The 25023-nt window shown below is 51.6% G+C and overlaps 1 protein-coding gene and 1 long non-coding RNA gene across 5 annotated transcripts in view; both read left to right on the top strand.

Moving 5' to 3' along the window:
- Positions 1-9927, top strand: part of GLB1 (galactosidase beta 1) — an 81932-nt gene extending 72005 nt beyond the window's left edge. The window contains exon 16 of the mRNA XM_072793495.1: positions 9362-9927. Within this exon, the coding sequence (XP_072649596.1) occupies positions 9362-9631 (270 nt within the window). The 3' untranslated portion in view covers positions 9632-9927. The remainder of the gene's footprint in view (positions 1-9361) is intronic.
- Positions 9928-17380: 7453 nt separating this feature from the next.
- On the top strand, positions 17381-22294 carry LOC140614300 (uncharacterized). Of its 4 annotated transcripts, none has more exons than XR_012015205.1 (4): positions 17381-18452; positions 19269-19407; positions 20411-21591; positions 22075-22294. It is a non-coding gene; the product is annotated as an uncharacterized lncRNA (long non-coding RNA). The 4 variants fall into 4 exon arrangements; XR_012015206.1 differs by lacking the exon at positions 22075-22294 and having other exon boundaries at positions 17381-17796; positions 18146-18452; positions 20411-21902; XR_012015207.1 differs by lacking the exon at positions 22075-22294 and having other exon boundaries at positions 17381-17796; positions 20411-21835.
- The last annotated feature ends 2729 nt before the right edge of the window (positions 22295-25023 follow it).

The raw sequence follows: 25023 nt of genomic DNA, 5'->3' as shown, positions 1-25023 counted from the left end.
TGTGTAACAAATTTTACCCTAAAATTTAGTGGCTTAAAACTATGATAAGCACTTATTAAGTTCACAGTTTCTGTGGATCAGGGATTTGGGACCAGCTTGGCCTGGTGGTTTTGGAGCAGGCTCTCTCGTGAAGTTCTAGTCAAGCTGTCAGACAGGGTTACAGCGTCTGAAGGCTTGACTAGCTCAGGAAGACCCACTTCCAAGGTGCCTCACTCCCATGGCTGCCAGGTTGGTGCTGGCTGTTGCCTGGAGGCCTTAGTTCTTCTCTACACAGGCCTCTCCATAGGTTGCTTGAGTGTCCTCATGACATGGCGGCGACTGGCTTTCCCAGACAGAGCCATCCAGGAAAGAGAAAGAGGCAGAAATCACCCTTTTTTATAACCTAGCCTTGAAACTCACATAGTATTCATCACATTCAGTTAGTTAAAAGAGAGTCATTGAGTCCAGTCCCTGTTTTGGGGATAGGAATTAGATTCTGCCCTTTGAAGGGAGAAGTGTTAAGAATGGCCATATTTTGAAACCATCACCTAAGGAGTGGTCAAGGGTGCCTCTAGGAGAAAGTGACCATTGAGAACTGAAGTATGGTGCTCAGTCACCCATGTGAGGAGCTAGAGGAAGAACTCTTGTTCCAGAGCCAGGGAGCAGCAAGTGCAAAGGCCCACAAAGAGAAAAATCCCATGTGTGATGGGGGGAGTGTGGGAGAAGAGGGGCTAGCGAAAGGGATGGCCAAGTCAGGGCTGGTGAATTTGGCTTCTCACTCCAATGGTGGCTAGTAAGCAATGAAAGAGCTGACTTTAAAAGCTCACTTCTCGGGCAGCCTGGGTGGCTCAGCGGTTTAGTGGCGTCTTCAACCCAGGCCATGATCCTGGAGACCGGGGATCGAGTCCCATGTCGGGCTCCCTGCATGGAGCCTGCTTCTCCCTCTGCCTGTGTCTTTGCCTCTCTCTCTCTGTGTGTTTCTCATGAATAAATAAATAAAATCTTTAAAAAAAAAAAAAAAAAGCTCACTTCTCAGTGGGAATGGATTATAGGAGGGCAAGACTTGATTCAGGAATTCCTGGTGGGAAGCTATTGTAGCAATCCTAGAAGAAACTGCTTGGGAAAAAAAAAAAAAAAAGAAACTGCTTGGGTACTAATGAAGTGAAGTGCAAGATTCAAACTGGGGGGGGGGGGGCGGGGGGGGAAAGGCAGGGTGCCTGGGTGACTCAATTAGTTAAGCATCTGCCTTCATCTCAGGTTATGATCCCAGTGGGATCAAGCCCCACACCAGGTTCCCTGCTCAGCCGGGAGTCTGCTTTTCCCTTTCCCTCTGCCTCTCCCCCTGTTCCTTCTATCTCTCTCACTGTTTCTCAAATAAATAAAATCTTAAAAGAAAGAAAGAAAAGAAAAGAAAGAAAACAAAAAGAAAAGGCAAAGTTTGCTGAACATCCTGTAAGGTGTTCCAGAGAAAGCAATCAAGGAGGACCCCAGAGTTTGAGGCTACATGTAATGGGAGGGGTGAGTGTCTGAGGTAGGAAGGCTGGAGCAGGGCAGGCGGGGTGCTGGTGGGGATCAGAAGCTCTGTTTTAGACATGTTCAGCCTCAAGTACTTTCTAATCATCGAAAAGGAAATGGCCATCAAGTCTGGCACTTAGCAAAAATAAATAAATAAGTAAAGCTACATTCAGTGCAGTGGAATAATTTCCTCTATGTTGCCAGACCTAATGGCCATCCTATAGACGACCTGTGGGTCTTGAGTCTATACATAGAAGCCTGTACAAATTGGGAGGTGGGCTGCAATGCAAGTTAAAAGTATGTATTCAGGGGCACTGGGATGGCTCATTCAGTTAAGCATTGGACTCTTGATTTTGGCTCAGGTTATGATCTCAGGGTTGTAAGAATGAGCCCCACACTCAGTGCAGAGTCTACTTGAGATTCTCTCTCTCCCTCTGCCCCTCCCTCTGCTCACGCTCCCTCTAAATACATACATACATACAATATTTATTTTTTTATGATTTTATTTATTTATTCATGAGCGACACACAGAGAGAGGCAGAGACACAGGCAGAGGGAGAAGCAGGCTCCATGCAGGCAGCCCCATGTGGGACTCGATCCTGGGTCTCCAGGATCATGCCCTGGGCTGAAGGCAGCACTAAACTACTGAGCCACCCAGGGATCCCCTACATACAATCTTTAAAAAAAAAAAAAAAAAAAAAAAAAGAGCATATATATTCAGTGCTTGTAATGGGAATGCAGAGGTGAGGTACCTGTCCCAGGTTTGGAGCTGTTGGGAAAGGACTCAGCCGGTAGGACTAACTCCGAGTGGATTGCCATGGGGGAGGAACTACCTTCTGCTCCCACGCTCCTCCAAAGCTGTTCTCACCAACACCACCAGCACCCACATGTTGATATGTCCCCCAGCCATTTCTCAAGCCTCGTCTTACTTAACATCTTGACAAGTAACATCTGACGTGAGTAACCACTCCCTTCCTGGAAACTCTTCTAACTTCTGTGTGAAATTCCTCCAGGGTTTCCTTTCCAGGCTTCTCTGTCAGCTTCTATGCTGCAGTCCTAGGACTTGATCCTGCACTCCCTTCTCACACTTCCAGGGGATGTGATCCTCATGGATGTACCAGCAACCAAATTCCCAGCTCCAACTAAGCACTTTTGAGACCCAGAGACCCACATCCAACCACCAGTGTGGGCCTGCCGTTGGCACTCTCACAGGCATCTCCAACTCGCTCCATCTAAAACAGACCTCTTCCTCCTCATTAGCCCTGACATCTGTTCTTCTGCTGGAGACATGGCCCCTGGAAAAGGAATGAAGCTAGGACTTTGGTGTAGCAATGGGGGTGGCGGGAAGGGCTCCTCCTTGAGAAATAACACCAGCAGCTGCATTTATTGAGAGTTTACTGCATGTCACTGTGCTGGGTGCTCACGTGTGTCCTCCTACTGAGTCATTTACAACCACCCTGAGAGGGGCACACACACCACTAGGCAGCACTGACAGGATCTGGTGACTGATTAGTAAAAGAGGAACTGAATACTGGAAAATGACTCTATGGTTTTTAAATTGGGTTTATAAACATCATTTCCTTTACTGAAAAGTAGCATGCTAATGCACCTTGATATGTATCAGTTAGCTTTTGCTGTATAACAAACCATCACACCTTAGTGGTTTAAAGTCACAGCCATTCATTCAGCTCATCACTGCAGGTATTGGCAAACAGGGCCATTCTGCTGCTGGTCTCAGCTGGGCATGCCCTTCTGGTCAGCACGGAGGCTGCGTTCCTGGATGTTAGCTATCTGTCCACTGAGGTGACAGAGGAGATCGGGCCATGTCTCTCTCATCATCCAGCAAGCTGTCCCAGACTCGTTCATATGGCACCTGGCAGTGTTCAAAGGAAGAATGCCAGCATGCGAGGCTTCTTAGGGCCCAAGTCGGAAATCACAAGTCACTTCTCCCATGTTGTTTGGCCAGAGCAAGTCACTAGACCAGCCAGGTTCAGGGGATAGAGGAACAGATTCTGTCTCTTGACAGGGGGAGCTGCAGAGAACTGTAGCCATTTCTGCAAACTGCCACAAGTCTTAGCACAGCTGACCCTGCTTTCATTCTGAATCTGATTTGCTTTTTAAACTTTTTTTGGCCTAATTCAATTTATGGTTATTTTTACCTCCTACAAATTCTATTTCCATCTAATTCATTGTTTCCTAGTCATAAGTCCCATAAGCTTGGAAACTAGATCATCAAACTTCTTTCCACCAATATATATTAATTTAGCACCAAAACAGGGTAGGGTGCCTGGCTGGCTCAGTCTATAGAGCATGCAACTCTTGATCTTGAGGTCATGAGTTCAAGCGCCAGATTGGGCAGAGAGCTTACTTTAAAAATAAATAAATAAAATTTTAAAATGTTTTAAGAATTTAGTAACAAAAATTTAGTGACAAACTTTAGTAACAAACAAATTAGGTATAAAGAAGCTCTGAGTTGAAGGGGGTGGTTCTCTTTGCAATTTTTAGCACATGTTATTTTGTAACACATATAAGGCTGCCTGGAATCAGGTTTTGCTCACCATTTCTTAGCTTTGTTCCAGATACATGAGACTGCATGATGCCCACTGTTAAATGAGGTGCTCCTAAAAAGGTCAAGCAGGGCTAGAACTTTGGGGCCTCAGAAGGAAAGGAATTTATGTGTGGGATTTGAAAAAAGGAAGAAGTGATTCATCTTTTATGCTAATGTTTTATGTTTTCATTGCTTTAATTCTAGTTGGATCTGTCATAAGATACAGAGAGATCATACAGTTATTTATTACTCCAAGACCAAGGAGGAAGCAGGGAGGGTGGTTTACATCAGCTGTAGACCCTTTTGGATCTAAAACAAGGGGAGAATTAATTTTTTCTCTGTGCAGTGCAGTGTGGTGAGATCTCTTTAATCATCTTATCTAAGCAAGCCCTTCCCTATTTTACCTTTTTTTAAAAAAATTCTTTTTCTTTTCTTTCTCCCAAATTAACATCTCAATTACTCATTTATCGTGTGTAATGGGAGCCTTTTAACCTTGAGAAATGGACCTTGGTCTGTTCCACTTTAAGTCCTCAAATTGTCTTTGACTTCTTTCAGAGTTTGACAAAGTCAGCATTCAATCAGAGTTTGTTGTTTTTGAAGGAACACTGGAGCAAATTTGAAAAATTTTAAACTGTGACTTTAAAACAGCATTGAAATTTTTGCTTTAAGTTCTTAGGAGAGAATTGTGTTTAGAGAACTTTTAAAACAGACAGACACACATTTGTCTGATTAACAAAGAAGCAGGTCACACATTTCCAGGAACCTAACATTTATTGGATCTATTATCACCTTGGTGATAATAGCAGAGTGGGGACTCCACCAGGGGTCAAGCCATGGTCAGAGAAAGTCAGACTTTGTCATAGAACTATTTTAATTGGGACAGCCCCAGGAAGCCCCAGAAGCCATTGGTATTCACCCTAGAAATGTTTGGCCCCAGTGGGGCTCTCTGTATTGAGAGTGAGTCTACTTTTATATCACATTTACTAACATGTGCACACTCTCCTCCTACCCCCAATAACTTTAACATAACTTTTTAAATAGAAACAATAATCAGAGTGAGTATATTTTTAATATAATTTTTTTAAGATTTTATTTATTTATGAGAGACACAGAGAGAGAGAGAGAGAGAGAGAGAGGCAGAGACACAGGCAGAGGGAGAAGCAGGCTCCCTGCAGGGAGCCCGATGCAGGACTCGATCCCGGGACTCCAGGATCAGGTGTCTTCCCACCCCCCCCACCCCCCCCCACCCCCACCCCCTGCTGAAGGCAGACGCCAAACCACTGAGCCACCCAGGGATCCCCGTTAATAGAATCTTTTTTTTTTTTTTTAACTTTTATTTATTTATGATAGGCACACAGTGAGAGAGAGAGAGGCAGAGACACAGGCAGAGGGAGAAGCAGGCTCCACGCACCGGGAGCCTGACATGGGATTCGATCCCGGATATCCAGGACTGCGCCCTGGGCCAAAGGCAGGCGCCAAACCGCTGCGCCACCCAGGGATCCCTAATAGAATCTTTTTAAACATGATTCTTTTAAAGTAATTTTTTACAACTAAAAAATCACAGTGCTAATCAAGGAGGAATGCAAATATTTTATTTTTCTTCCAGTGAACAGGATTCTCTAAAATTCTTAAGGTTCTTAAGGTGGGAGCAGAAGAGCGTGGAATATTCTTTCAGTAGGACTTCAAGTCACCCCTTCCTTGAATCTCTTCCCAGGCAGAATTAATTATCAGCCAGTCTTCCCTAATAGGTGCCATTAGATTATATACTGAGTATCACTCTTCTGAGTGCTGGGAGTCTCATTGCGAACAAGATGGACAAAGTTTTCCCTTCATAGACTCTATGCTGGAAAGAGCAGATAAGCTAATAATCAAACAAATGATACAAATGTCAAACAATGACAATAAGTAGGAGGAAAAAAAGATCCTGAGGGGATAGTGTGTGACCTGTACAGAAAGGCACAGGATTGAGGAGGATGACCATGGCTCCTGTTCCCTGAGGAAGTAAGTGACGGTGGGGTTGAGATCTCTGTGATCAGAAGGCTTGGGATCTGGGAACAGTTACTGCAGGAGGGAGAAGGTGATGCATCCAGGTGACAGGGAGGAGTTCCGTGGGGATCTGAGTGGGCAAGGGGGACGGTAGCGCAGACGGGATGGGAAGGAAGTAGGCACAGGGGTCTGGGGAGGAGGTCGGAGGCAAGATCGCACAAAAATCGTCTGATTTTCATTTTGCAGCAGAGATGTTGTGGTCTGACAATGAAATGCCAGGTACCTCGCCGTTCCACAGCTGTGCTAGCCACACGTGGCTGTTGATGTTTAAATATAAATTGATGAAAAGTGAAAATTCAGTTCCTCTTCACATTAGCCACATGTCATGCCCTTGGTAGCCACTGCCATGTGCACACAGCTGCCACGTTGGGCTATGTGGAACATTCCATCATTGCAAAAAGCTCTATTGAACTGCAGTGCTTCAGAGCTGTGGGCCTGTAACCTATTCTTTCAAGATTCCTTGGAGGTTCTTTACAAATGCTTTTCTCCGGTCCTGGAAGGGCAACCAAGCCACCTTAAACTTCACTTAAGGCCCATTCTGTTAGGAGCTGGGAGTGGAGAGACATTTTTGTCCTGAAGAAGTTCATAGCTTTCTAGAATTAACCAAGGCCACACTGTCAGACTACAGTGTCTCCGATTCTCTCTGCCCTGACAGCTCTATTAGAGAAATCTAATAGCTTTATTAGTCTTCTAGAGAAAGTCATGATCAATGCTGTCTCAGACTCCTGCAGCCTCCTCACAGGTCCCCACACTTCTTTGATAAACTCTAGAACCGAGGCTCTGCCCAGCAGCAAGGTGGTCTACCTTTGAGTCCCTAGCTTCTCTCCAACTTCTACTTTTGTAGCTCATCGCACATTTGTGTGAGGTCTCACTCCTACTAGGGAATACTCATATCTCCACAGGCTGCACTGTGACAGGCAGGCATGACCCCAGACCGTCACTCCTCATTGCTGATCAAGGTGGATAGGATTTTTCTCCTAACTGCTTCCTTAATTCCGGACACAGCACCTCCTACTCTAGTTATTCTTTTCTACCCCAAATGATCACCTGTGGCCTACTGAGGGCCTTCTGCTCCTGTATGAACTCTGCCTCCTCGCCCACCCAGATAGTTCTCCAGTATGTGGGCATCTCACCTTGCACACCCCCTCTAGTTTTCCCCCATCCCAGAGTTATATCACTAAGCAGCCTTGCCATGTTGGTCAAGCTGGCCCGGGGGCTCTCAGAAGCAAGTCTAGCTGCCAGAGTGGTACTTTGGGGAGCTCACAAGGAGGGCTTTGGCACTATTGCCTGGTGAGGCAGCATGTCTGCAAGGCAGCATTTAGGAAGATGAACCAGACACGGAGGACCGAGGATAGGCTCAGATGCCCCTGGTTCCATCAGCCATGTGTCTGAGACAACCCTCCAGGAGCAATGGCCTCAGCTTCCCTTCCACATGCCCAATCTCAGGCAGGGTCCTCTTTTGACCAACTTTAACCCCAAACCCTCTGGCAAAGGGGATTCAGGGAAATGGTTCCGAGCTTTCCAGTTTGGCACAAGGGATGTGAGGGACAGTCCCTTAGCTACTCAAAAGAGGGAATTTTAAGCAAGAGAAGGGATCAGTCCTCCACATCATCTCCCTCGTCTTTGGGTCTTTGGGTTGGGAGTTGGCTTGGCTTTGGTCAAGACATTTGGGAAAGCATGTGTGCACAGGCCACCCCTCGTGTGCGCTGCTCAGAGCCCCCCCCACTGCTCCCCCTTTGAACTCATCTCCCCCTGGGCCTCGAAAGTAAAGTGCTGCTCTTCTCTTCGGCTGCAAAAACAAGGTGCCGGCAGATCTTCAGCTGATAAAAACCTGATAAGGCTGTCATTGCCGATGCCTTGTAGGAAGGATTGAGATAGCATATCCCGCGGTAAAAACAAGAGTAAAATAGTTCTGAGAATCGTGAAACTGTCATCCTTTCTCTAAATGACTTAATTCAACAGACAGATGGTTTTCAATCACTGGCCTCCTTTTCTAGGCCTCTGAGTGCCAAGATCTTTTTTATGTTAATGTGAGGAGCACTGCTACTCCCTGGGCCCTGGCCGGATCCAGCCACTATGCGGCCCACTGGACAGCACTGCCCCCTTCTCCTGGCCCCAGTCCCCAGCGTGGGTGGGACCTGTCTGAGGTCTGGTAGCCAGGAAGTAGCAGGACTAAGATTTGAACCCAGGGAGGACATTCAAAGGGAGTGACACTAAAAGGGACATCTGGAGGCTGAAAAATACTCAAGGTGAGCAACTGAGTCACTCTAGGTGAGTGACTGCAGCTGTATCATGAAGGATGCCGAGGGACGGTGATGTCAGGGCTCAGCAGGTGACACCATGGCTGCACCTCCAGGGCAGCCCCAGTATATTCAGGCCACTGTGGATAGCAGTCTCTTTACTTCTCCCTCCTTCACCTCTATTCCTTCCTTCCTTCCTTCATCTCCATATATTCATATTTTCTGTCTTTCTCATGTGTGATCCCTCCCCACACACTTTGTAATAGAATATGCAACTTGTTCATCCAACTGTTAAGTCCTGCCTGTGAGCAAACCCTAGCCCGTGTAGTGAAAGCTGTGTAGACAAACCCAAACGGGGACCCTATTCTTTAGGGGTTTCTTAGCTCTCAGTTTTATGAGGGAGGGAGTTCCTACTTGCAGAAATGGCCTTGGAAGTATGTAGGATCATGTCTGCTCCTGGTAGCAAGCATGGCCTTCCCACCATGTTTGACAGTGGCTCCTGGAACCCATGTTCCCAAGCTGCTGCAGATGGGCATGTGCTCATCCCGTGCATGCAGACAACATGGTTAAAACTTGCCTCTGGGAAGGGGAGCGAAGGAGGAAAGCTCACCATCTTGGGGGACAGCTCTGCAGTTCTCCTCTGTGTGAAGTCAGTGAAGGGCTGGCATATGGGGGCAGCAGGCCCCCGGGACCCAGGACAGCATTCAGAAACCTGGTGAAACTGCCACAGTGCCGTCCAGTACTGTACAATATTGACCAGTCAGAAGAACTGAACATATATTCTCCTGAGGCAGGAACAGGGATTTGGGGCAACTTTTTGTTTTTTTCTGCCTTCCAGCCCCTGCCCAACTTGGCCAGTCATCTCAGCAGGGTAGAGGAACCAACACTGGTGGGAGCCTGGGTGTCAGGCCTGGTCTGTGGCCAGAGAGTGCCTTGATGAGGGCATTTCCTGCCTCTCCTGCCCCGTGCATCAGACTCCTCAGGACTGTCAGTACAGCTGGGATTGATGGTTTTCTCTCTCCCTCTCTCTCAGGGTCAGGTGTGGATTAATGGCTTTAACCTCGGTCGATATTGGCCAGCACGGGGCCCCCAGATGACTTTGTTTGTGCCACGGCACATCCTGGTGACATCAACCCCAAACACCATCATGGTGCTGGAACTGGAGCACGCGCCCTGTGGTGACAGTGGCCCAGAAGTGTGCACCGTGGAGTTTGTGGACAGGCCGGTTATCGGTGCCCCTCCAACCCCTGGTCATCCCCCTCCAGACCTGTCCCATCGAGACTTGAGACTGGACTATGTCTGATGATGAAACACTGTGACCCGTTGGAGTTTCAGCCTTGCACGTACCTCACCTATCCCCCTGTGTAATGCCAACACTCACTGGAAAGTTCAACTGGAAAATAGATTTAGAGTGTGCATTTTCTCCTGAGGTTTCCAGGCAGCCTGGTAGTGCCCAAGCCTCCACTGGCAGGGGCCACCATGAATGCATGATGAGGGCAGTGGCACACAGTTTGGAATGGAAGCTTTGAAGGTGTTCCTGATTTTTATTTTGGAGGAATCATGTTGTCTTTCTGTTAAATAAAATTTGTATTCAAATGATGATACTGTTTTGCATGTTGAGCAGATATTAAATTATAGGCTCTGATTTAAATCATAACTAGACTTGAGTGGGTCGAATAAGCCACTTCACTAACTGCGGTTCAAAGGAATGGAAAATCGTCTTGGTTTGATCTAGTGGACTACTACTTCTCTGATCCTCATTTGACTTCCTTTTGTGTTTCTGTGATGTCTACTAGGTGGCCCATAAATACAACTCAAAGCCATTATGCAAAAACCTAAATGACCAGCCTGGAGGCTGTACATAGTCTGGCACCTCTGCACAGGGGGACAACTATGTGGCCACTAAACTGATGATGTAGATATGTCATATTTTCATGATATGCTGTGTGAAAAAAGCAGATTACTTAAATGCGGTCCTGCTTTCTGTGTTTAGACATAAGAACTGCACCTATCCACACAACGTAGGTGTGAACGAATGTTGGTAGACACCCCTACACGTGAGTGAGGGTACATACATGGATATATAAGGACGTGTGACTGCAGACTATGCATGTCCTGCCATGGGGCAGTAGCTCTCATTTGTTGAGCTCTTGTCTGATACCATGCCCGGTTCTGAGCATAGTATATGTTTGATTTACTGGTCCCTCACAAGAACTGAGGAAATGCATCATCATCTTCCCTGATTTACCCAGCCACACAGCTGTAAATGGCGGAGACAGGATTTGAAGCCACGTAGTCTGGTGCAGGCGTCCAGGCACACACTGCACACATAATACCAATATATGCTTATGTTCCCACGGGAAAGGACTGAAACAACACACACCAAAGTGTTCCTTGATTGTATCTGGGTGGTAAGCATTCGAGAGTTTGCTTTTTCTTTTTTGCTCACCCATGTTTTAAATCCTTTACAGAAAAGATGTAAATGTTTTTAAAGGAGGAAGAAAGGAAAGATTTTTGATACTAATCTACAACATATTTTCATGCTAGTTGTTTTCCCTGTCTCATTGAGACTGATAACAAACATGTGAGACTCACCAGGGAGTACCAAAGCTCTGGCTGACTGAGCCAGCTGTAGGAGGCCGCCCGGGGTTGAGACAAACTGAGACCAGAACTTTATTTAGGACCATTTTCCATAGCATTTTTGTCTAGATGTTCTGCACTTGATGTTTAAGGCATATCGCAGGGCGAAGGAGGGTCTGCGTGGACTCATGTTCTCATTACTTTACTCCTCCTTTCATTGCTAGTTACTAACAACTTATAAAATGATACTCCAGGACTGTGCCCAGCTATAAGCTCTGGAAAGAAATGTGAGATCGTTCCTAATAAAACATCATGTGGGTTGGCAATTGCCTCCACTGTCCCAGACACAGCCTGTCAAGGCTCCAGAAGACAAGGGTGGTGAAGTGGGGTTTCCTTGCGAGAATGTGTTCTTCCATTCTATCCCCATCTTCAGAACCACACTCAGGCAGCAGCAAGTCCATCTGACAGATGAAAATATTGAAAATTTCATGAGAGGCGGGGTTGGATTCCAGTCGAGTCTGTCTCCATCCAAAGCGAGTGTTTGGTCAGTGTGAGGGAATCCCTTCTACAGCACCCTGACATCCCTTGTCCAAGGTGTTGTGTTCTGGAAAACCAGCTCTTGATAACGTAGATTGTACCACCCTGGATTCCATGTCCCATCCAGCTCTCCAGACCACCTCAGAGAGGCATACATTTCACCTATGATACCATTCTTTTTTTTTTTTTTTTTTTAAGATTTTATTTATTTGAGGGCAGCCCTGGTGGCTCAGCGGTTTAGCACTGCCTTCAGCCCAGGGGTGGTTCTAGAGACCTCGGATGATCGAGTCCCACGTCCGACTCCCTGCGTGGGGCCTGCTTCTCCCTCTGCCTGTGTCTCTGCCTCTTTCTCTCCATGTCTCTCATGAATAAATAAACAAAATCTTAATAAAAAAAAAGATTTTATTTATTTGAGAGAGAGAGAGCCTGAGTACAAGTGGGGGGTGGGAGGAGCAGAAGGAGAGGGAGAAGCAGACTCTCTGCTGAGCAGGGAGTCTGATATAGGGATAGATCCCAGGCCCTGGGATCAGACCTGAGCCAAAGGCAGACACTCAACTGACTGAGCCACGCAGGTGCCAGCTGTGATGCCATTGCACCTTGGAGCAGCGGGATGGCTCAGTCAGTTAAGCAACAGACTCTTGGTTTCAGCTCAGGTCATGATCCCAGGGTCCTGGGATCAAGCCTCATGTTACGCTCAGCACTCAGCAGGGAGTGGTTGAAATTTTCCCTCTTCCTCCACCCCCTGCCTCTCCCCCTGCTCACACTTGTATGTGCTCCCTCTTTCTCTCTCTCAAAGAAATACAAATCTTTAAAAAAAAAAAACGTATGGGGGTGCCTGGGTAGCTCAGTTGGTTAAGTGTCTGACTCTTGAGGGACGTCTGGGTGGCTCAGTGGTTGAGCATCTGCCTTTGGCCCACGGCATGATCCTGGGTCCTGGGATCGAGTCCCACACTGGGCTCCCTGCATGGAGCCTGCTTCTCCCTCTGCCTGTGTCTCTGCCTCTCTCGGTGTGTGTCTCTAATGAATAAATAAATAAAATATTAAAAAAAAAAAAAGACATCTGACTCTTGATTTCAGCTCAGGTCATGATCCCAGGGTCCTGGGACCAAGCCTCACATTGGGCTCCCTGCTCAGCAGGGAATCTACTTCTCCCTCTCCCTCTTTCCCTCCCCCCACTTGTGCTCACACTCTCTCTCAAATAAATAAAATCTTTAAAAAAAGAAAAAAGTAAATAGCTCTATCAGGGGTGCCTGGGTGGCTCAATCTGTTAAGCATCTGACTTCAACTCAGGTCATGATGTAGGGATCCAGGGATCAAGCCATGCATCCAACTCCCCACTCGGTGGGAAATCAGCTTCTCCCTCTGACCCTCCCCCTACCCTTGTGCACACATTCTCTCTCTCTCTCTCCCTCCCTCCCTCAAATAAATAAAATCGTAAATAGGTAAATAGTGGCACCCAGGTGGCTTAGTAGGTTAAGCATCTGTCTTCACCTCAGGTCAATTCCAGGGTCCCAGGATCAAGCCCCGCATCAGGCTCTCTGCTCAGCCGGGAGCCTCCCTCTCCCTCTGCCCCTCACCCTGCTCATGCTCATTCTCTCTCTCTCTCTCTCTCATAAATAAATAAATAAAACCTTTTAAAAACTAAGTAGACAGCTTTATGGAGGAGCCATTTACATACCATAAAATTTGCCCATATGAAGGTATGGTGTGATGTGTTTCACTAAATGTCTGCAGCTGTGCAGCCGTTGCCGCGGTCCAGCTGGGGCCACCGCACCGCACACAGGTCTGTCGCGCGGGAAGCCTGCGCTCCCACTGCCGCCCCAGGCACCGGCTGCGTTTGCTGCGCCTCCGGCCCGCCCCGTCCGGGGTTTCCTGTGCCGGCGACGGCAGCGCGCAGCCTTCGGGGCCTGCCTTCTCGCACGTGGCGGCGAGGGCTCGAGGGGCGCCCGTCCCGCCCGCGCTCAGGGGCCGGGACGTCTGCCCGTTCGTCGGCCGCTGAGCACCGGAGTCGCTTCCCGGGTGGGGCCGCCACGAGCACTGGTGCTGTGGACTCCACGTGCCATTCTCCGTGCGCTCCCGTGTTCCCACTTCCCCGTGGGAGTCCCGGGGTCCCGCGCGCAGAGCTTTCCCGGAAGCCGCCGGGCGACTGCAGGGCGCCTCCTCGAGGCCAGCGAGGCGCGGGGGGCGGGCCCGGAGCTGCCCGCCCCCGCCCTCGCCCCCCGCCCCCGCCCTCGCCCTCGCCCCCCGCCCCCCGCCCCGGCCCTCGGCCCCCGCCCCCCGCCCCCGCCCCCGCCCCCTTCACGTGTCTCCTTCGGTCTCCGTCGACTCGGCAGCCTCCGCTTCTCAGCAGGCTCAGTTTATTCAGAGTGAGATTGTTGAGTGCTCATCTGAGCTTGGGTTTTTTCATTGTTTCCCCACCGAGCAATGTAGCCTCCGTCAGATGACACAAATAGGAAATGGCCTCGTGTGGTCTTTGCTCTTGCCTCGGGAGGAAAGAAGTCATTTTCTGAAATCCCTCTCTTAGTCACCGGGAGGGACGCGGTCTGGCCCGTGGCACAGTGGATGCCTGACGCGAACCCGAGCTCGTGGGCCGCGAGGAAAGTCCAGTCCGGGTCCAGACGTCGGGAGGGGGCGGCCCGGGCGGAGCCCTGCTGAGCCCAGGCTCGCCGAGCTTTTCCTCCCGGCTCGCCCCTCGCCCTCCCGCCTCCGGCGATGCTGTTCGTTAACTGGACACACAGCGGCCGCGTGGACGCCCGTGCAGACTCGGAACGGACCCCTCAGACAGGCGCGGACCCCCTCAGACAGGCGCGGACCCCTCAGACAGGCGCACACCCCTCAGACAGGCACAGACCCCCTCAGACAGGCGCGGACCCCTCAGACAGGCGCGGACCCCTCAGACAGGCGCGGACCCCCTCAGACAGGCTCGGACCCCCTCAGACAGGCTCGGACCCCTCAGACAGGCGCGGACCCCTCAGACAGGCGCGGACCCCCTCAGACAGGCGCAGACCCCCTCAGACAGGCACAGACCCCCTCAGACAGGCGCGGACCCCTCAGACAGGCGCGGACCCCTCAGACAGGCGCGGACCCCCTCAGACAGGCGCGGACCCCTCAGACAGGCGCGGACCCCTCAGACAGGCGCGGACCCCCTCAGACAGGCGCAGACCCCCTCAGACAGGCGCGGACCCCTCAGACAGGCGCGGACCCCTCAGACAGGCACAGACCCCCTCAGACAGGCGCGGACCCCCTCAGACAGGCGCGGACCCCCTCAGACAGGCGCGGACCCCTCAGACAGGCGCGGACCCCTCAGACAGGCGCGGACCCCCTCAGACAGGCGCGGACCCCTCAGACAGGCGCGGACCCCTCAGACAGGCGCGGACCCCCTCAGACAGGCTCGGACCCCTCAGACAGGCTCGGACCCCCTCAGACAGGCGCGGACCCCTCAGACAGGCGCGGACCCCTCAGACAGGCGCGGACCCCCTCAGACAGGCGCAGACCCCCTCAGACAGGCGCGGACCCCTCAGACAGGCGCGGACCCCTCAGACAGGCACAGACCCCCTCAGACAGGCGCGGACCCCCTCAGACAGGCGCAGACCCCCTCAGACAGGCGCGGACCCCTCAGACAGGCGCGGACCCCTCAGACAGGCGCGGACCCCCTCAGACAGGCGCGGACCCCTCAGACAGGCGCAGACCCCCTCAGACAGGCGCGGACCCCCTCAGACAGGCGCGGACCCCTCAGACAGGCGCGGACCCCCTCAGACAGGCGCGGACCCCTCAGACAGGCGCGGACCCCCTCAGACAGGCGCAGACCCCTCAGACAGGCGCGGACCCCTCAGACAGGCGCGGACCCCCTCAGACAGGCGCGGACCCCCTCAGACAGGCGCAGACCCCCTCAGACAGGCGCAGACCCCTCAGACAGGCGCGGACCCCCTCAGACAGGCGCAGACCCCTCAGACAGGCGCGGACCCCCTCAGACAGGCTCGGACCCCCTCAGACAGGCTCGGACCCCTCAGACAGGCGCGGACCCCTCAGACAGGCGCGGACCCCCTCAGACAGGCGCAGACCCCCTCAGACAGGCGCAGACCCCTCAGACAGGCGCGGACCCCCTCAGACAGGCGCAGACCCCTCAGACAGGCGCGGACCCCTCAGACAGGCGCGGACCCCCTCAGACAGGCGCGGACCCCTCAGACAGGCGCGGACCCCTCAGACAGGCACAGACCCCCTCAGACAGGCGCGGACCCCCTCAGACAGGCGCAGACCCCCTCAGACAGGCGCGGACCCCTCAGACAGGCGCGGACCCCTCAGACAGGCGCGGACCCCCTCAGACAGGCGCGGACCCCTCAGACAGGCGCGGACCCCCTCAGACAGGCGCGGACCCCTCAGACAGGCGCGGACCCCTCAGACAGGCGCGGACCCCCTCAGACAGGCGCAGACCCCCTCAGACAGGCGCGGACCCCCTCAGACAGGCGCGGACCCCTCAGACAGGCGCGGACCCCCTCAGACAGGCGCGGACCCCTCAGACAGGCGCGGACCCCTCAGACAGGCACGGACCCCCTCAGACAGGCGCGGACCCCCTCAGACAGGCGCAGACCCCCTCAGACAGGCGCGGACCCCTCAGACAGGCGCGGACCCCCTCAGACAGGCGCGGACCCCCTCAGACAGGCGCGGACCCCTCAGACAGGCGCGGACCCCTCAGACAGGCGCAGACCCCCTCAGACAGGCGCGGACCCCTCAGACAGGCGCGGACCCCTCAGACAGGCGCGGACCCCCTCAGACAGGCGCGGACCCCTCAGACAGGCGCGGACCCCCTCAGACAGGCGCGGACCCCCTCAGACAGGCGCGGACCCCCTCAGACAGGCGCGGACCCCTCAGACAGGCGCACACCCCTCAGACAGGCGCACACCCCCTCAGACAGGCGCAGACCCCCTCAGACAGGCGCGGACCCCCTCAGACAGGCGCGGACCCCCTCAGACAGGCGCGGACCCCTCAGACAGGCGCAGACCCCTCAGACAGGCGCGGACCCCCTCAGACAGGCGCGGACCCCTCAGACAGGCGCGGACCCCCTCAGACAGGCGCGGACCCCTCAGACAGGCACAGACCCCCTCAGACAGGCGCAGACCCCTCAGACAGGCGCAGACCCCCTCAGACAGGCGCGGACCCCTCAGACAGGCGCGGACCCCTCAGACAGGCGCGGACCCCCTCAGACAGGCGCGGACCCCTCAGACAGGCGCGGACCCCCTCAGACAGGCGCGGACCCCTCAGACAGGCGCGGACCCCTCAGACAGGCGCGGACCCCCTCAGACAGGCGCAGACCCCCTCAGACAGGCGCGGACCCCCTCAGACAGGCGCGGACCCCTCAGACAGGCGCGGACCCCCTCAGACAGGCGCGGACCCCTCAGACAGGCGCGGACCCCTCAGACAGGCACGGACCCCCTCAGACAGGCGCGGACCCCCTCAGACAGGCGCAGACCCCCTCAGACAGGCGCGGACCCCTCAGACAGGCGCGGACCCCCTCAGACAGGCGCGGACCCCCTCAGACAGGCGCGGACCCCTCAGACAGGCGCGGACCCCTCAGACAGGCGCAGACCCCCTCAGACAGGCGCGGACCCCTCAGACAGGCGCGGACCCCTCAGACAGGCGCGGACCCCCTCAGACAGGCGCGGACCCCTCAGACAGGCGCGGACCCCCTCAGACAGGCGCGGACCCCCTCAGACAGGCGCGGACCCCCTCAGACAGGCGCGGACCCCCTCAGACAGGCGCGGACCCCTCAGACAGGCGCACACCCCTCAGACAGGCGCACACCCCCTCAGACAGGCGCGGACCCCCTCAGACAGGCGCGGACCCCCTCAGACAGGCGCGGACCCCCTCAGACAGGCGCGGACCCCTCAGACAGGCGCAGACCCCTCAGACAGGCGCGGACCCCTCAGACAGACGCAGACCCCCTCAGACAGGCGCGGACCCCTCAGACAGGCGCAGACCCCTCAGACAGGCACTCTGCCTCCATCCCCCGGGGTTCCCCGCTTGTGCGGGAGCCACCCACGAGCCTCAGTCCTCCAGATTCCCAAGGACAAGCACTGCGTCCCCAGCTGAAACGGGACACCGGTTCCTGTTCCCACCGCGTCACGTACGACCCGCGTGGCCTCAGACAACCCGTTCCCTTAGAGGCCTCAATTTCCCCACATCCTAAGTGCCAGTCCCCACCTCAGAGGTTTTAAATCCAGTGCAAGAATCGTAGAAGCACCTCAGACGGCACTTGCCACGTCGTAGGGGCTTCCTGGAGGGCAGCTGGATCCTCTCCTCTGCCGGCCCTCCACAGAAGCTGGGAAGCCAGCATCGGGAAGCCGGAAGGACAAGGTGAGAAGAGAGGCCCTCCGGGACACACCACCCTTCCCCTGGAGCCCTTTCAACCTAGTTCTCCTGACCAGGCGCTGTGCTTGGCCAAAGGATGCCAAGGGGAAGGTGACACTCTAGCATAAAACATGGACACAGACTGGCGGCAGGAGAGGAGGTCCCACAGAAAGCAAAGGGGTGTCATCTGTCAGGACACCCCAGCATTAACATGGCAGTGAGGGGGGAGGGGTGGGACAGTGCCTGGAGGGCGGTCCCCCCACGGAAAAGACTCCCAATCTCAAAACCTAGGCAGGGCCCCTCAGCCACAGTAGCCACTGAAAGGTAGCGGCCACAGCCCTGTGCCACCCCACAGCCACGGGTCTCAACAAGGGCCACAAGATGGCCAAGAATGTGAGCAAGCTGAGGCACAGCGGCCCACAGCTCCTCGCTGAGCACCCCAAGTTCGTGCAGGACATGATTCAGCAGGGGTTCAGCTTTGCCCTCTACGAGCAACTCACTGTGGGGCCATTCAAGGACAAGTGGGCCCTCAAGGTCATCAAGAAAAGGTCCAGACTCACATCCACACCAGGAAAGAAGCAAGAGGCACTGCGTAATGTCCTAGTCACCATACGAAAGCTTCCAAGACTGAAGAAGGACTCAACCCCTGCTCCAGCTCTGTGGTAATAAAACCTATACGGAAGAAGAAGGGGGGAGGGGAGCTTTCTAGTGGAAATATATTGAATTCCTAGCCCAAAGGGCACCTGTCATCGTGTGTACTGTTTTGCTTGTGGTCTGTTATTGTGTATTAGGCACTTCAATTAAGTTTCTTTATGTGGCACAGAATGACTATTTTGTGACGCATGTGATTCTGTGGATCAAGAATCTGGACAGAGGCAGTAAGTTGGCCCGTCTTTGCTCTGTGATAGGTGAGGCCTCTGCTGGCTACTGGAATCATCTGGAGTTTCCTTCCTTCACATCTGGCATTTAGGCTGGGATGACTCAAAGTCTGAGCTCAGTTGGGACTATCACTAAAGCAACGACGTGTGCCCTTCTCATGTGGCTCTGGCTTCTTCAGGGTGGCGGCCAGGTTCTGAGAGGGTGTGTCCGGTGAGGAAGCTTTCCAGCAGAACCAGGCGGAAGCTGCATGGCCCTATAAGACCCAGACTCGGGAGTCACACCATTCCACTGCGCTCTGCTGCACACCCAGATTCAAGGGGAGGGCACAGAGATCCCACCACTCCATAGGAGGAAGGACAATGAATGTGTGGCCATTAAAACAAAACAAAAACCCCTCTCACAAGTACATACGGTGCTGGGTTGTAGCACAGCCAGCTTTGTGCATTTCTGTCCATTCCACTAAACATCTAAGAACCCCCAGAGTGTGAGCTGAGTCCTATTCACCCTTCACCCAAGCCCCCACTGGCAGAGCAGTGTGCTTGGTCCACAGGAACTACATTTACCCTGTGTTTAATGAATTGAATTCCTCTCTCTGGCAGGTTACCTGGCCTCTGGTGGTCCCATGAGGTATTAACCAAAGTGACATTGTGACTCTGAACACAGACTAGAAACCCACTATGTAAAGCAGACACCAGCCATAGTGATGCTGCTGCGAGATGATGGGCACTGCCCTTAAAGGTCAGTCTGGTTTTCCCCTTTATTATCTTTGGTCACCTCTTATGATTTAGATTGAGCAAGAAGTGCCCTGTGGCCAATGTACTTCTACTTTGCTTTAATTCTTACCAAGCAATGGAAGCTTTTTCCCAGTGTGCTCAGGCTGCTACGGCACATCTGTCCTCTTTTCTGTGGCCTTTGGCATCCAAGGGTTTGGGGTCTGATTATTTCAGGTGCTCCTCAGCTTTAACCTTTAGAGCGGGCTTTTTTTTTTTTTTTTTTTTTTTTTCGTTTACGCAATCAGGGTTTATTCAGTACTTACTCCAAACTCCGTGCTACTGAGCAGGACATGTCCTTGCCTCTCGGGGAGCACAGACATGTGTAAGTGGGCAGTGTGACATTGTGCCGGGGGTAATGGCCAGGACAAGACTGGAGTGCCATGATACCTGGATCTATTCATAGACTGGATGTAGAGTGTGGGTTGCTGGCTTCCTGGAGTTGAGCCAGGTGGGGAGTAAGAGGAGGAGAAGGGGTAGAAATGAAGACAGGGGAAGGTGCTTCCAGAAGGGAAGCAGCACCTGTGGAGATCCAGAGTCTGGAGAGATTATGAAGAATCCCAGAAACCGATGCTGTGCAACTCTCCAGTCCGACTAGAGTTTGGATTAGAGAGAGATGCAGGGATTAGAGCCCTCGAATTAGAGCCACCCGGATGGCAGTGTCCTGAATTTACTGTCTGCATATCTGTTATCCTCTGACCTTTCTAGGCTCCTGCCCTAAACTCTGATGGCACTTTAATAATAGTAATAAAACAACAACAAGAATAACAGATTTTAATGTTTGATTTTGCATACGGTATCTCACTGGATCTTTAAAAGAACCTTTTGAAGAAATAAACCAGGTGATATGCAGCCCAATTTGTAGTTTAGGAAGAGTGAGAAGTAAGAAATCTTGTCATTTGCCCCAAGTTATGGGGACTGAAACTAAAATTCAAGTCTCTGACCTACACATCCCCCCACTCTTTCTCCAGAGACAGGTCGCCTTGCTTGATCAGGCTGCAAGAAGACAGTTTTTTGGTTTTTTTTTTTTTGGTTTTTTTTTTAAGAAGACAGTTTTGTATTCCCTTTGAGAACACTCAAAACACAGAACACTACTTCAGCTAGGCTGCTGGGCTGCCACGAGGCCAGGTATGAGCTGTGGCCTCAGGGTTTGGTCAATGACCCACCATCATGCACGTGTTTGTGGAAAGCAGGATGGCCCACACGTATGGGATCCCGGTGGACACAGGTCAGGAATCGAGGAATTCTCCATGCCAGGCCTCCCTCCTCAATAGAGCCTGGTCTTAATTCTTTGACACACTCAGCAAATCCCCCCAGGAACTGAGCCAAAAGGTTCCATGAGCAGCAGGTTTCTCTGAAAGAGGTGAGCAGAGAGACGTGCCATGGGTTGGAGCTGAAGAGTCAGATGGCCACTATCACTTCTCATGGCGACTGTCGCTTCTCTGGTTCTTTGGAGGGAGCACTCCCTGGAGTTGACACTGGCTGAGGGGACCTGCCCAGAGAAGCTGCTCACTGACGTCAGCTGGAGCCCTTGAGATGATAAACACCTCGGAACTTTATTTGTTGGTGACAGGTCTCATCTGTCCACACTCTGCCATCCTCAGTAAACACTAGCACATGCATTTGCAAAGAACAAAGACAGTAAAGCACTCAAGCAAGCACACTGAGGAGATCATTGTAGTGGACCACAGGTGGCCAGGCTGCTCTCAGAGCCCTCAGCAACCTTGACGAATCTTTCATGGTTTTGTACTCTGAAATCAAGATGGCCTAGAAGAGACACACCAAATCTTTTCACTAGATGGGATTTTTGCAGCACTAAGGATCTAGAGGGAGAAAACCAGATGAGAGATAGTTGGGTTCAGGACTGGCTTTGTCTTTCCAGTAAAAGATTCTGTGATTTCTGATCGGCTGGTAATAGACAGGTGTTTATTGGAACACACCCATCTTCCAGACCCTGTCCTAAGGTTTACAGATTCAAGTCAGTCTTGTTACAAACTCTACAGAAACCTCCCAGTGGAAGACGGAATTCTGATTGTTCAGGAGGACGGAAGTGGAGGATGGAGAAAGGAAACTGAGATGACAATCTGATTTTTTCCACTCTGCACATCAGAATTTTACCTCTTACCAGCTAGGAAGGACCCTCCCATCTCAGGTATTCAAACAGAGCCATGCTTTTGAGAATAACCACCTCCTCCACCCTGGTGTAAAAGCTCAGGGTAGGGGCACCTGGGTGGCTCAGTAGGTTAAGCATCTGTCTTCGGCTCAAGTCATGATCCCGGGGTCCTGGGATAGAGTCCCATGGCGGGCTCCCTGCTCAGTGGGGAGTATGCTTCTCCCTCTCCTTCTGCCCCTTCCCCACCAGCTCACACAAGTGCACTCTCTCTCAAATAATTATAAATAAAGTATATTTTTTTAAAAAGCTCAGTGTGCTTGGTGCCTGTGTGGTAACAGATAGCATATGCAGAATGTGCACATCACACAGTGGTAGTGAACCAGACTTTGAGCCCCTCCTCACTGAGTAGGACCTTTCGACATCATCTTAGTCTCAAATGTCCCTGTTTCTCCTGGTAACAAAATTCTGCCATTTTCTGCTCCCATGTTTTTCTACACTGAATTTACTCCTTCTTCTTTTCAGAAATTCTATCACTGAAGTCCTTAGTCTCTGCACCAGAAAAGTCTCCAAGGTCCACTCTCTAAAGGAATGTTACTAATCTCCAATGTGCTCTGCAACACTTTGCTCAATCCAGAACAGCCATTCCATTCATTCATTCAACTATCAGTGAGCACCTAATGAATACGCGGAGTTGAGGATAAAATGGTAACTGCTTTACTGCCCGCTCTCTCAATCTTTTTTTTTAAGATTATTTATTTATTCATGAGAGACACAGAGAGAGGCAGAGACACAAGCAGAGGGAGAAGCAGACTCCCTCTGGGGAGCCCAGTGTGGGACTCGATCCCAGGGCCCCAGGATCACGATCTGAGGTGAAGGCAGACGCTCAACCACTGAGCCACCCAGTGAGAGCCACTGTCCCTCTCAATCTTCTTTTAACAACATAGATTACTATTAATAGCAATAATAATAAAACAAGGCCTTCATGAGGTTTACAGTTAGTAGGAGAGGGCAGCCCGGGCAGCTCAGTGGTTTAACACCGCCTTTGGCCCAGGGTGTGATCCTGGGACCTGGGATCGAGTCCCGCATCGGGCTCCCCGCAAGGAGCCTGCTTCTCCTTCTGCCTGTGTCTCTGCCTCTCTGTCTCTCTGTGTCTCTCATGAATAAATAAATAAAATCTTTAAAATATATATATATAGTTAGTAGGAGAGGTGAGTAAACAGACTGACCCAATGCATGCTGGATTGAATGCTTGAAACAGGCACCACGACCGGAACAGTACAGGGGTAGAGCCGCTCAGGAGGGGTTCACAGCGCAGAGGCAGGCAGTCAGGGACACTGTCATACTGCAAGACCCAAGACAAGGGCTTCAGTGCCTGCAGTTTATAGAGAGGATGCTCTGAGGAGAGAGGGAGTGAGGGGAAAACATGGGCAGGGAAATAAAAGATAAGCCAAGAGACTAACTTCAGCAGAAAACAACTATTTCCTTAATTCACAATCCTGCTGGGTACTTCCGATCTGGGCCAGGCTCTGCTGATGTTGCATGGGCTCACTCCTATGTCTGAGGTTGGTCAGCAAGCCAGCTTAGGCTGCTAATTCCAGAGAAACACACATATTCATTGTACCACCAAGTTGGTCTCACCCTGAGTCAGGGGGTCCAAACTTATTATCCAATGTCATGTCAGCCAGCCACTGGCTGCAGGCTGTCATGGGGGAGAGGAACTAGCTGTGCTCTAGGGGACTCATGAATAATAGCCAAGAACGAGGGAAAAGCATCTGTGAGGTTGCAACCAGTGCTTGCAGAAGCTAGAGAGTGGGTACACCAGTCCCCGATGGAGCTTTGGGCAGACATCATCTGCCCCTGCTACAGGTCTCTAAACTGAGACCAGAAGGATGAGATTTGGCTGCCTGAAGGGTGGAGAGAGTGTCCTGGGTGGAGTTGCCCGTATTTCCAGATAGCCAGAGCCACGAGAGAACAAGGCCAATCCCAGACATGTGAGTGATAGGGATGGATGATGTTGAGAACATATGGCGTGCAGCAGAGGTATCAGGGAACCTGATGTGAAGTGTCTCATATGATTGTGTAATGAGGATAACATTTTTGAGGCATTAGCTGAATATTTCTGTATCCGTCAATATAGGCTAAGTTATATTACATAACAAACGACACCCAAATCCTGGTAGTTTAAAACAAGATCATTTCTCATTCTTGCTACACATCCTTTGTCAATTAGTTGGGGGGAGGGTTCTCAGTTCCCCATTGTTTTCACGCTGGGACCCAGGCTGACAAAGCAGCCATCAGCCAGAGCATTCCTCTCAAAGTTGCCAAAGTGCAGTGACAGCCCCCCCACAAACAACAACAACAAAAACCAGACTTTAATTCTGAAAGCATCTTTAAGAACAGAAAGTCACCATAAAAATGATTAAATTACTCTTCATCAAGGAGATATGCCAATCTTAAACATGTATGCATAAAATAAAATATAGAAAGAGAAGTGAACAGTCTTTTATCATAGAGCCCTGAAAAGCTGATGGGATGGTAAGAAAGAGATAAATAAATCATCCAGAGACATTTTTGCATTTGGCGATCCAAAGTAAGCCGACGGAGAAACTGGAAACTGTCTTGGGTGGCTTCGTGAGGCCCAGAGGTCTTCAAGCCTGGGAGGTCCCATAGGAGCCAGACCCACATTACACTGGCTGGCTCTGATCTTTAGAGTATGAGTGGAACAAATGGAAATCATCTTCCCTTATCTGAGTCCTAGGGGATGTAGGGACAAGCGCCTTGATTGGAGCAAGACAGGAGTAACCAATCCAACCTCTCCCTGAGGTTGTGAGCACAGGCCAGCCCTTGTGCAGATCTGGGGTCTAAACTTGCATCACTGAGGTTATCCAATAAACATTGGGCTATGAGCCGAAGTCCTGTGCAATACTGATAATCCCCCTTTGTGTCTGGCAGAAGCAAACTCAAAATCATCTTTGGAATAAGGGCACCTTCATCCCACATCTTAGGCCATCCCCCAAGTAATTTTCAGGGTCAAAGAGCAGTCAAATATAATCAAATACACACACAAAAACAAAGCAATATAAACTCGAACCAGCAGAAACAGGTCCATACAGGATTCAGATATTGAAATTATGAGATATATTTTAAAATAACTATGATATTTAAAGACCAATAAACAATGTTGGTAGGACAGGAAACTATGATGAAACATCACAGATTTGTAAAAGAACTAAATAGAACTTCGGGAACTACAAAATAAAATAACCACATTTTAGGAACACCTGGGGGGTTCAGCGGTTGAGCATCTGCCTTCGGCTCAGGGCATGATCCCAGGGTCCCAGGATTGAGTCCTGCATTGGGCTCCCCGTGGGGAGCCTGCTTCTCCCTCTGCCTGTGTCTCTGCCTCTCTCTTTCTGTGTCTCTCATGAATAAATAAATAAAATCTTTAAAAAAATAAATAACCACATTTTA

The sequence above is a fragment of the Canis lupus genome, chromosome 22 (genome assembly GCF_048164855.1).
Source record: "Canis lupus baileyi chromosome 22, mCanLup2.hap1, whole genome shotgun sequence".
Classification (NCBI taxonomy): Eukaryota; Metazoa; Chordata; class Mammalia; order Carnivora; family Canidae; genus Canis; species Canis lupus.
This window is presented reverse-complemented; position numbering and strand designations above follow the sequence as displayed.